Source organism: Danio rerio, chromosome 17 (assembly GCF_049306965.1).
Source record: "Danio rerio strain Tuebingen ecotype United States chromosome 17, GRCz12tu, whole genome shotgun sequence".
Lineage (NCBI taxonomy): Eukaryota > Metazoa > Chordata > Actinopteri > Cypriniformes > Danionidae > Danio > Danio rerio.
Window position 1 is genome coordinate 3,249,282 of NC_133192.1, and position 14,044 is coordinate 3,263,325.

At 37.7% G+C, this 14,044-nt stretch overlaps 1 protein-coding gene across 1 annotated transcript in view; it reads left to right on the forward strand.

Annotated features, from left to right (window-relative positions):
• Positions 1–14,044, forward strand: part of pak6 (p21 (RAC1) activated kinase 6) — a 106,765-nt gene that overhangs the window by 73,605 nt on the left and 19,116 nt on the right. The window contains exons 5-7 of the mRNA XM_003200290.7: positions 1,114–1,452; positions 4,868–5,050; positions 7,838–7,971. Of these exons, the coding sequence (XP_003200338.1) occupies positions 1,114–1,452; positions 4,868–5,050; positions 7,838–7,971 (656 nt within the window). The remainder of the gene's footprint in view (positions 1–1,113; positions 1,453–4,867; positions 5,051–7,837; positions 7,972–14,044) is intronic.

The following is a 14,044-nucleotide window of genomic DNA, read 5'->3' on the forward strand; positions in this document are numbered from 1 at the left end:
AGTCTAAATTATGAGACATAAATTCTGTAATCTGAGTAAAAATGTTTAATTATGAGACATAAATTCTGTAATCTGAGTAAAAATTTTTAATTATGAGACATAAATTCTGTAATCTGAGTAAAAAAGTCCAAATTATGAGACATAAATTCTGTAATCTGAGTAAAAAAAATTATAAGATGTAAAATCAACAATCGGAGTAAAAATCCAAATTATGTGATGAAAATTCCACAATCTGAGTAAAAAAGTCTAAATTATGAGACATAAATTCTGTAATCTGAGTAAAAAAATTTAATTATGAGACATAAATTCTGTAATCTGAGTAAAAATTTCAAATTATGTGATGAAAATTCCACAATCTGAGTAAAAAAGTCTAAATTATGAGACATAAATTCTGTAATCTGAGTAAAAAAATTTAATTATGAGACATAAATTCTGTAATCTGAGTAAAAATTTCAAATTATGTGATGAAAATTCCACAATCTGAGTAAAAAAGTCCAAATTATGAGTCATAAATTCCACAATCTGAGAAAAAGTCTAAATTATGAGACATAAATTCTTTAATCTGAGTAAAAAATTCAAATTACGAGATGAAAATTCTACAATCTGAGTAAAAAAGTCAAAATTATAAGATGTAAATTCCACAATCTGAGCAAAAAAATGCTAATTATGAGACATTAATTCTATAATCTGAGTAAAATTATGAGATGTAAAAAAAAAAAAAATTATAAACAGAAATTCTATAATCTCAGTAAAAAAAGTACAAATAATAACAACGTAAATTCCACAATCTGAGTTAAAAAATCCAAATGATGGATTTTTACAATGTGAAATGAGAGAAAAGCCAGTTAAAATTAAAAATATTCTCAGAATTCCGAATATGACATCACGAAATTCTGTTTTCACCGATTGCTTTGATGTCTGCCTTGACCACATATACCAAAGGAATGATATAACAGAACATTTTAGCAGTTTTGAAACCTTCACATTTCCAAACCTTGAAACCGGTTATCATCTCATGCCTAGTGACAACCCATGACACCTTTCAATGAGCCTGGGTTGATTTATTTGCAGTGTAATACACCATGTTTTTCTCTCTCTCTCTCACTACATCAGTCAGACTCTGGCATGCGCCCGCCGGCGGGTTTCCTCCACAGCGGCACCAGCAGTCCTCTAGTCAGCGGCGGGCGGCATCAAGCCTCCGTCAGGTCCTCCTGCAGCTACACCCTCGGCCTCTCCCCCAACATCAGCTATCGGCCGCCGGCTCCAGACCCCTTCATGCGGCACTCAGGCCTGTACCCCCGGCAGGACAGCCCGTCGCAGCCACGCCCATCGCCCACAGGCTCTCTGGCACACAGTCCCCCGGGCACCTGCTCGCCTGCATTCAGAGCCCCGCAGCAGCCCTCACCCCGCCCACCGCCCGACCCACCCAAAGTCACACATGAGCAGTTCAAGGTGGACCATTGTCAGATTCAAGTTTTCTCTTTTATACTACACTGTTGCTATAACACTCATGATGCATGCAAACATCTGCCCACTATTTTTATTTTTACATTTTTATGCATTTATGCCTTTTTAAATTAAACGTACTGGGTTTTAATTCTCCTAATGCATGCAAAATAAATAAAAACATATGAAAACATTCAAGTTTTATGCATGAATCTCCTATTTTAACACTCGTCATGCATGCAAAATCTGTGTACTCTTTTCAGATTCAAGTTTCATTTGGCTCTTCTATATAACATTGCTGCTATTTAAAGGGCACCTATTTTACCACTTTTTTAAGATTTAATATTAGTACAGGGCTCAAAATGAACCTTTTTGCTTGGTAGCACCAGTGCTCCTAAATTTAAAAATGTGACAAAATCAGTCAAAATTTTGTCGCACCCACCAATTATGAGCACCATTACTACAAGTTTTATACATAGTTATTGCATTTGAAATCAACAGTAATCAAACTAACGAGGAAAATAAATATATATGTAAGCGTGAGGAAAACATGTCTCAAGGAAATCCCGTTATCACAAGAAAATAGATTTTTATAACAGAACTGAGTGACTAAAGGATACACGGAGCGCTCACCGGCCCTGCACGCACTGCTGGACATGAATGAATCTGTTAACGGTATAACTGTGCTGTTCTCACGGGTGCTGTCTGATATTGCACTGATGCTTTTGACACATACTGATCCTTATTATATGCATACATCATGTTAATAGCAATACCGGTCTTTTCATGAGTAGCGATGTTAGTTTACTCAGTGTAAGCCTGTTTGCGATGGTGTACGTGGTGTTCAATTTGACGTATAGCTGCCACTTGCACGGCGGACAGCATCTGGCGATTATATGAAGGATTAAACAGAAGCTCTCGTGCTAGATGTGGCAAACAGTTACCTGAAAACTCCATCCCACAGACTTTTCATAGCGAACTTGAAGCCAATGGAAGTCTTTTATCCACTCTTGGAAAAGTGTAGATGGTGGATTAACATTCAGCACATGATCACTAGTAAGATGTGTCATTATTTGTCACTTTAGGTGGTTTCTAAAACACAATCTGTCAGTGTTATCTTCATTCTCATCTTCAGCGCTTTACGATGTTTCGTGGTAGTAGCTCTCTCCCTGTCATCCCAAGCCAGAAGGCGCTGACTGAGTGATTGACAGCTGATATTAACCAATCATTCGCGTTCAGTATTAGAGCAGGGGAGGGCCAATAAGAAGAGTGCGAAGGCGGGGCAAGCATTACGGACTTGGCTTTGTTTACTGCAGCAAGATGACATGACAACTGTTTTAAACCATTCCTGAGTGCTGCGTTTCCCGTTTCAAGTGCAGAGATGCATTCTGCATGAATGTCTCCCGAATCAGTGCATGTGGTGAACATTTTGCAGTAAAAACTGATCACACACAACAATTTTATGCACTCGCACAAATGCTCCCAAATATATTTTGAGGTCGCATAGATAAAATTTCGGGCACATATGTGACCAAAATGGTCGCAATTTCGAGCCCTGTAGTATTATGGTTGTTCTGAGTGTGCCAGTGTAGGTTCAGTTCAAAACACTATTCAGATTTGTTAATTATAATGTGTTAAAGCGTCATGTTGAGGGTGTGTACACAACTCGCTGTTTTAGGGGCGTGTTGCTTCACATAAAAATTGGTTTCGACTTCCTGCCCAACTTAACACGGGGGCGGAGCCCAGAGCTCCCCCGCTCTGTGTTTGGCAACAGACAGGCAGACAGAGAGAAGCAACATGAGTGAGAGGACCAGCATTCAGCCGTACATGTATGACTCGGACACAGACCAAGCAGAGAGTACTGTTGAGGAATCAATATTCATCTAATGTGCCAGAATGTGTCAGAGTGGTATTTACAAAATCATTTGTGTCTTAATATAGTTTTACAGCCGCTATGTGACGATGCATGCGTCATCCGTATTGGGATGCAACGATTAATTGGTTACACTATTAACCGCACTTTATTTCGTCATGGTAAATAATCGTAAAGGCTTCTCAACACTGTTTCTGCACGGAACAAAACTGCGGCAACTAAACAAAGTTCTGCCAACTGTGTGCTAGTTTAAAGTGCCAAGCTTGTACACCGAGACTAATAACCAAGCACACTGGATTAACTTTGACTATCACTAAAGCAAGTGCGTTATTTCCAAAGGAGGGAGGCGCACGCGAGGCAACACACTCACACTTTACAGCCGCACCTAGTTGAGGTGACATGGAGCTTCTCTGACTGCGGGAAATGCAAACGGCTGAGGTTTAAGGAAGATGCAATTAAAATAACACAGGTTTGCAAACAATGGCGCCAATGAGAGCGATCATGTGGTCAATGTGGAGTGTTTTCAGAGAGTGTGCTGAAAGACTTGGTGGATCAGCTGTTTTTAATGGCCCGAATCTCGATACGTTGCATTTACTGGTGTTCAGCGCAAATGGAATGTAAAGTATGCGTTGCTCATTCGCAGGAAGACGATGAAGGCTCTTGTGTTGAGCCCAATGAGCCCTACATCTAAAAACAGAGCAAGGGTGTTCCTATTGTGACATCGCTTTGACTCACACGTTGAAAATGGCAGATGTGAAACGACAAACTGAGGATGTGGTAATGCGCCTGTCAATTAATATTGGTGGGCGGGGGGACCACACTCCTACGTAAAGTTGCGGTCCATCTCAAAACCGATCCAATTGGTCCACCGTTTTTATGATGTTAAATTGAAAATAAAGAACTGTGTGTGTTTATATCCCCCCAGTATGATGTGTCTATACACTATATCTACACACGTCTGTCCGAACAGCTTGAAATGTCGACTTTTCACCATAGGTGCCCTTTAACACTCAGGATGCATGCAATGTCTGTGCACTATTTAAAATTTTTTTTTTATGCATTTACCGTGTTTTTATTTGATAACATTGCTATAACTACTGCTTTTAAACTCTCCCAATGCATGCAAAATATGCTTCAAAATGTTCATATTAAACGTTATGCGTTTATCTCTTTTTTTAATTGCTGCTTTGTAAGACTCGCCATGCATGCAAAATCTGTGCACTTTTTATCTTCATTTTTTTATATTCATTTATGCCTTTTTTTAAATAAAACTTACTCGCGTTTATTTCTCCTAATGCATGCAAAATATGTAACTTTAATACTTTTTAATACTTTAACATTAATATTAAACCTTTTATCCATTTATCTCTTTTTTTTTAAAGCATGCAATTTTAATATTCAAGTTTTTAGCCCTTTTTAAAATAAAAGTACTGCTATTTAACTAAAAATGTTCATATTCAAAATTTTATTAATTTATCTCTCTTTTATAATTGCTGCTGTTTAACACTCATCATGCATGCACAACCTGTGAACTATTTTATCTTCAAGGCGGCGCTGCAGATGGTGGTGGATAAAGGAGACCCGCGCTCCTACCTCGAGAACTTTGTGAAGATCGGGGAGGGTTCGACGGGTGTGGTGTGCATCGCTCGAGAGAAACACAGCGGACGCGTGGTGGCCGTCAAGATGATGGACCTGAGGAGACAGCAGAGGAGAGAACTGCTCTTCAATGAGGTGATACACACCACCAGCAGGATCCTTCACATGCAAATGCATCACTGTTGTCATGATCAATTTTTTATGCATTCAACACCTTAAAAAAAAACCCAAAACACAATTACTGCTTTTTAACACTTAACATCCAAAAATTCGTAGATAATTTGTAGCTTAAAGTTTTATGCATTTAGTCCTTTTTGAAATGAAAATGACAGCTTTTTAACTCTCCTAATGCATGCACATATGTTTAAAAATGTTTATACATTTACGTCTTTAATTTAAACAATTGCTGCTTTTTAACACTCAGCATGCAAAATCTGTGGACTGTTTTTTATCTTTAATTTTTATGCATTTAACATGCAAAATATGTACAAAAAAATCATATTTTTTTTTCCTTTTTGTAAAATTGTTGCTATTTAAAATTCAACCTTTTATGCATTTATTACTCTTATCTTCAAGTTTTTATCCATTTAACCATTTTTTAAAGAAACATGACTGCTTTTTAACTCAATACATGCAAAATATGTAAAAAAAAAATCATATTAAACGTTTTACATTTCTCCTTTTATAATGATGTATCCTTTTTATAACATTGTTGCTATTTAAAACTCGTGAAGATGCATGCAATATATGAGGGCTATTTTTATTCTCAGGTTTTTATGCATTTAGCCTTTTTTTTTTTTAAACAATTACTGCTTTTTAACTCTCTTAATGCATGCACAACATGTTAACTAATTCATATTAAACTAATTATGCATTGATCTCTTTAAAAACAAAAACAATTGCTGCTTTTTAACACTCAGCATGCAAAATCTGTGGACAACGTTTCTCTTTGACTATCATTTTTAAGTTGCAATGCATTTAGTCAATTTTTAAATAAAAAAAGACTGCTTTTAACTCCCCTAATGCATGCAGAATATGTTTTAAAAAGTTTTTTATGCATTTATCTCTTTTTAAAACAAAAACCAAAACAAAAGACAAACAAACACAAAAAAACAATAGCTGCTTTTTATCACTTATCATACATGCAACATCTGTGGAATTTTTATCTTGGATTTTTTGTGTCAATGCATTTAGCCTTTGTTAAATAAAAATGGCTGCTTTTAGCCCCCCTAATGCATGCAAAATATGTAAAAAGAAATCATACGAATCATCTTACACAATTATTCTATTTATTCATATTGCACTTATTATGCATTGATCTCATAAAAAAAAAAAAAATTCCTGCCTTTTAACACTCACTATTTAACCCTCACAATGCATAGAAAATCTGTGGACAATGTTTTATATTCTCATTTTTATAAATTGGTCCCTTTTTTATAAAGGGTTTCTGCTGGTTTCTTCAAGTCAAATTAAAGACTTTTTAAGACTCTTTTAAGACCATGATGAATGAAATGTAGACTTATACAGGGCAAAACACAATGTATTTTACTCTAATGGCCCAGTTACACCTGTAAATAGTTTTAAATGAATAGAAGATTATGTAGAGTGATGTGTTGCTTTAGTTTTTAGTTTTTAGAACCACACTGTTCCAGTTACTATGACCATTTATGTGAAGCTGCTTTGACACAATCTACATTGTAAAAGCGCTATACAAATAAAGCTGAATTGAATTGAATTGAATTTTCTTTCCCAGATTAAGAAATTTAATTTGGAGAATTTCCTTTAAACTTGTCTTAACAGCTGTTTTGAATTGCATTTCTTCGCAATAAAAACTTAAATATAAAAAAATTGTGTCATGTTGGCTTGATTGGCTAGCTTCACCTGGACATAGGTAAATTAAGACCTATTTACAATGATTTAGGACCTACAACACAATATTTCAGTCAGTTAAAAATTTAGCTTTTAAACTTAAGAGATTTTAAGACTTTTTAAAACTCAGCGGACACCCTCTAATAACATTGCTGGTATTTAATATTAGTAATACATGCAAAATCTGTGGACTATTTACATTTTTACCCTGCAATGCATTTGTCTTTATAACAATACTGCTTTTAAATTCTCATAATTCATGCCAAATATGTAAAAAATGTTCATATTAATATTTTTAATATTACACTGCTGATGTTTAAGACTTAATATGCATGCAAAGTCTGTTAAAAATATTAATTGAAAAGTTTTTTTATGCATTTATGCTTTTTTATAAAATTTTATTATGTTTTTAACACTCATAAAGCATGCAAAATCTATTTTTATTTTAAAGCTGCAATGCATTTACAGATTTTATTATAAGTTTTTCCTTAAAGCAAGCTAAATAATCTTGTTTGTCCTTTTCACATGAGATTATTTTGCTTGCTTTAAGGAAAAACTCGCTTCATTTTGGCATATTATTTCTGAAAACAAGACCATACGTTTTGCTTGTCTAGTAACTGCTTCTTGATGTAAGGATTTATAGATATTTGGACTAGAAACAAAACAAAAAGTCTAGATTTTTGCAGTGTACATGCATCTCTTCTGATGTTATAAGTGTTAAATCTACCAGCGTTCCCTAAATGTGTATTCCAAACACAGAATTGATCATTTAATACACATATTTGTTGGGCACTGATCTAGATTATGTCCCATCATGCATTTGTTGTGCTTATAAATGCATTGAATCACTTAAAAACATGCAGGTGGCTTTTAATGGCACTGCATTATTTACTGCAAGACACAGAAAGTAGCAGATGGTACCATAATTTACTTCGTTATCTATTCAAGTGATTCATTATTAAAATCAACACAGATTGCATTTTAAAGTATTGCTGTTCTGACATGGAATCAGATGAGGTTTTCTTAGGCAGTGTGTTTGTGCGTTGTGTACAGGTGGTGATTATGAGGGATTACCAGCACAGAAATGTGGTGGAGATGTTCAAGAGCGCTCTGGTGGAGGAGGAACTCTGGGTGATCATGGAGTATCTGCAGGGTGGAGCTCTGACCAACATCGTGTCTGAAACCAGGTATCAAAGCACAGCATCACACACACACACACACACACACACACACACACACACACACACACACACACACACACACACACACACACACACACACACACACACACACACACACACACACACACAAACTCACTCACACACACACTCTCACACACACACACACACACACACACACACACACACACACACACACACACACACACACACACACACACACACACACACACACAACATTATGCTGCGGTCACTAATGCTAACCGTGCTGTGTTGTTGTAATATCAAACTTAGACCGCTAGAGGGCGATGCGTGGTCGGCTCATTGATCTGCTGTGCTTATGCTTTGATGTGCTGTTATTATATTACACAGACTCTCAGTGGTCAATAGTGTGATGACATGCAGGGGGATTTGATTAGTGCTTTAATTAATTTGCTAAATGCATCTCTGTCTGTCAGATGAAGGACATGTTTACATGATTGCGCACACACATACAAGCATAGATGCACGTACACATAAACATGCATGCAAACACACATGCACGCACACAGATATATGCATGTAAACACAAATAAACACACACACAAACACACACATGCATGCACACAAACATATGCATGTAACACAAATATGCACACACACAAACATACAAAAACACACATGCAGACAAACACATATGCATGCACACACATATGCATTTAAACACAAGTATGAACATACAAAAACACACACGCACACAAACACACATGCATGCACACAAATATATGCATGTAAACACAAATATGCACACACATAAAAATACAAACACACACATGCATGTACACAAATGTATACATGTAAACACAAATATGAACACACACAAACATACAAAAACACACATGCACACAAACACACATGCATGAACACAGATATATGCATGTAAACACAAATATGCACGCACACAAACTTGCAAACACACACATGCAGACAAACACACACACACGCACACAAATATATGCATGTAAACACAAATATGCACGCACACAAACTTGCAAACACACACATGCAGACAAACACACACACACGCACACAAATATATGCATGTAAACACAAATATGCACGCACACAAACTTGCAAACACACACATGCAGACAAACACACACACACACACACACACACACACACACACACACACACACACACACACACACACACACACACACACACACACACACACAAATATATGCATGTAAACACAAATATGCACACATAAACAAACACACACATGCACACAAACACACATACATGCACACACACAAATAAATGCATGTAAACACAAATATGAACACACACAAACATACAAAAACACACATGCAGACAAACACACATGCATGAACACAAATATATGCATGTAAACACAAATATGCACACACACAAACACACACATGCAGACAAACACACATGCACGCACACAAATTTATGCATGTAAACACAAATATGCACACACACAAACACACACATGCAGACAAACACACATGCATGCACACAAATATATGCATGTAAACACAAATATGCACACACAAACAAACACACACATGCACACAAACACACATGCATGCACACACACAAATAAATGCATTTAAACACAAATGTGAACACACACAAACATACAAAAACACACATGCAGACAAACACACATGCATGCACACACATATGCATGTAAACACAAATATGCAAACACACAAACATACAAAAACACACATGCACACAAACACACATGCATGCACTCACACACACATATATGCATTTAAACACAAGTATGAACACACACAAACATGCAAAAACACACATGCATGCACACAAATATATTCATGTAAACACAAATATGCAACCACACACATGTATGGACACAAATGTATGTATGCAAACACAAATATACACACACACACACACACACACACACACACACACACACACACACACACACACACACACACACACACACACACACACACACACACACACATACACACATAAACACAAGCATGCACACAAATATATGCATGTAAACACAAATATGCACAAGCACAAACATACAAACACACACACACATGCACACAAACACACATGCATGCACACACACATATATGCATGTAAACACGAATATGCACACGCAAACATGCAAACACAAACATGTGCACAAACAAACATGCATGCACAAGATATATGCATGTAAACACACATATGCACACACACTAACACAAAAACACACAAACACACATGCATGCACAAAATATATGCATGTAAACACACATATGCACACACACTAACACAAAAACACACAAACACACATGCATGCACACAAATATATGTATGTTAACACAAACATGCACACAAACATGCACACACACATGCACGCATACACACATGCATGCACACAATTATATGCATGTAAACACAAACATGCACACACATTCGTACGTGTATGTACATGTACGTGTATATACACAAACACATGCATGCACACAATTATATGCATGTAATACATAATACTTCCATGCAAACACACACCATGCTCACATATGCATGTACCAAAAACAAGCACACACACACACACACAGCTCTGTCACATCCACTCAGGCCTCAGACAGCAAACTGTATTTGGCATGAGTGAAGGGCGAGACGTGACCCGAGCAGCAGGAATCCAGTGTTTGACACGTTTGCAAACACCATTGATTTTACACACTCTGCCAGAGCTGAGCTGAGCTGCTGCATTCACCAAAGCAGATGAACGCCGTTTCACACCCATCTCAGCTGAAGACATCCTGCTTCACAAACAATTATTCCCTAATATCATACATTTACAAGTAAACAAGCTAAATAAGACCATTTTTAAAAATTAAATTGTAAAAAAAATAAAAATATTATTTTCAAATTATTGGAAGACATTTATTCTGACGATCAATTATATGTCATGATGAACATATACAGGTGAAGTCAGAATTATTAGCCCCCCTGGGAATTTTTTTTTCTTTTTTTAAATATTTCCTAAATGACAGAGCAAGGAAATGTTCACAGTATGTCTGATAATATTTTTTCTTCTGGAGAAAGTCTTATTTTTTTATTTCGGCAAAAATAAAAGCAGTTTTTAATTTTTTAAACACCATTTTAAGGTCAGTATTATTAGTATTATAAAGCTATATATTTTTTTACGACTGTCTACAGAACAAACCATTGTTATACAATGACTTGCCTAATTACCCTAACCTGCCTAGTTACCCTAATTAACCTAGTTAAGCCTTTAAATGTCACATTTGCTTAGTCCCTTTATTAATCAGGGGTCGCCACAGTGGAATGAACCACCAATTTATCCAGCACATTTTATGCAGCGAACGCCCTTCCAGGTGCAACCCATCAGTGGCAAACATCCATACACACTCACTCACACTCATACACTACAGACCTGTTTAACACAGAAGTTCTTAACATACAAAAATGTAAAAAACTTAATCTTACCTATGAATTGTTCTGCCTTTGTGCTTTGTTTTCTTTGTTTGCTCATTCCCACATAGCAAAATTTCTCTGGCCCAGCTCTGGCCCACACAATCAGGTTTTGCCTGGCCCACATGCCGCAGTGAATTACGGTACATGACTGGACCAAATCTGGGCCAAACACAGACCATATGTGGGCCAAGTCTCAGCCAAGTTAATAACTCATAACTGGACCTGAACTGGGCCAGATAGGTTGGTGTGTCACGATTGCAGTGTAATTGATAAACCCATGGAGTGATGCGCTGTAGGCACACTATGGGCACGCTTTTTCTCAAAGTGACCTGATTGGTAGAATTTTTTTTCTTTACTCAAAAATGATTTTAGTGTATTTTAAATGTGGGTCAAGACTGGCCAAACTCACATGGCCCACTTATCACATTTTTTCATCTGGGCCAAATACTACATTTTTCATCTGGCCCAAATCTTGTGTGCCGCCTTAAAGACGGTGCCACCTCTGCCAAACCCGGGCCATGTTTGGCCCACATGCTGTATGCCAGTGCCGGATGAATGCCTGCTGTGCCAGCTTTTTGCCAAATCTGGGCCAGAATTCTTTGCTACTAGGGTTACTACACTCGTAGACAGCGCTAAAGTCCAGCATCTTCACGTAATAGCACTTTCTTAACTAGCGAGGTTGAATGACTCTTGTCCTGGGAGCACTGTACAAATATGGCGGCACTATTGATTAGGGATGTAGCGGTATGAGAATTTCACGGTACGGTAATACCTCGGTATGAATGGCACGGTACGGTATTTATTGAGTAATTTACAGGAAAAACAAAACTAATGAAAAGACTCGAAAAAATTGGCAAAAGTGTTTATTTACCTTAGCACTGAACATATCAATGACATACAAATTAGCCACCTATCTGTAAGTTTCAAAACAGGAACTTCAATTTTTCAATTTTAATAACAAAAAACTATTAAACCATATAAAAAAAATAAAGTTTCAATTTAGTATTGCTGAAAACTCCTCACATTCAACATTTAATCACTCACTCACTCAGATAGAGATGGGTTTTTTAAGGAAAATGATCATATAACTATAATCTGGTGAAAGCTGGGATCTCTGGGCATGTCCCCTGCAACAGAAAACCCCCCTCTCATTTGAGACTGAGGTTTCTGGGACAGAGAGATATGATTTAGCCAAGGTTGACAGCAGTGGGTAACGTTGTGCATTGTCTTTCCTCCACTTGAGAGGACAAGCCATGAGTGAGATAGAGGTCTCTTTGCGGTACAAGTCAATGTCTGCATCAATCTAACAAGTGTGCTGTGTTCTGCAGTCCCCATGACTGTCTTTAGTCGTATTCCCCGACTTATATTTCACCACAGTCTGGCAGTGCCTGCATGCTGTTTTTGTCTTTGTCTGTCACCTTTTCTCCTTTTTTGTATCTTTTTAGAAAGAAACCGAAATGCTTCCACACATCCGATTTAAAACCCGCTTTAGATTCGATCATTTCCAGCTCTTTTTCTTCCCCGCTACTAGCAGCACACTCCATTTCCGCATTACTGGATCTGTTGTGACAACAGACCGCAAAGGATGATGGCCATGCCTGGGCTGATGGGAAATGTAGTTCCCGCTACCTCCCGTTCGCTTCATTCTGAGCAAACTTTTCTCAGAAATATAGTTTTATTGAGTCATGCGCCTACGCTAATATTGAAAAAAAATTACTATTGCGGTATGATGGTATTTACATAATTGTTACATCCCTACTATTGATGCATGCTCAGGGTCTCTATGTCACGTTCGGTGAGGGGAAAAAGGAGCGAGGACTCAGGTGCAGCAAATAATGGGTGTTTATTAAGAATAAAATAAAAACAAAAAGGCAAAACAAACAACCCCGAGGGGGAAAACTCTAATAAAACAAATAAACGAACAAACAAACTTGACTAGACTGGCAGGACAAGACAGGGCTGGACACAAGACAGGAAACAATCGACGACGAACTGGCCAAGGACTGAAAACATGAGGGGGATTATAAAGCAAAAAGTAAATTGACACACAGGTGAACATGACAAACTAATAATGAGTAAACCAGGAGGGAAGGACTAGACAATAGACGGGAGAGCGCATGACACAGAGAGACAATACAAGCCATGCGCTCACATAACACTACACTGAAGCACACGACAAAAGCACGTGACCACAATGTAAACACCGAGCCACGTGCTTTGACAAAAGACGCAAGACACGAGCACACGATGAATGAAAGCACTCACCGTGCGCTCACACACGCAGCGTGCATGCTTCATCCCAGCGCCAACCAAAACCGAAACCAACAAGACTGAGATGCTGGGAATGAAACACCACGCTGCTGACAGACGAAAACACAAACACTAGTACAAGAGCGCGCGCGTCTGACGGACGCAGTGCGTGCGCGGCCACATCAAGCGGCATCGCGCACACTCTGCGTACACCCTTGACGGCGCGCGCGCACACAGAGACAGAAACAGGACCGGACATGGGTAGTGTCAGAGCTCTGCTACCAAAACAAGAATTTACAAAGACCAGAGTGGCAGAACCCTGACACTCTATGCGATATCTAGTGTATAT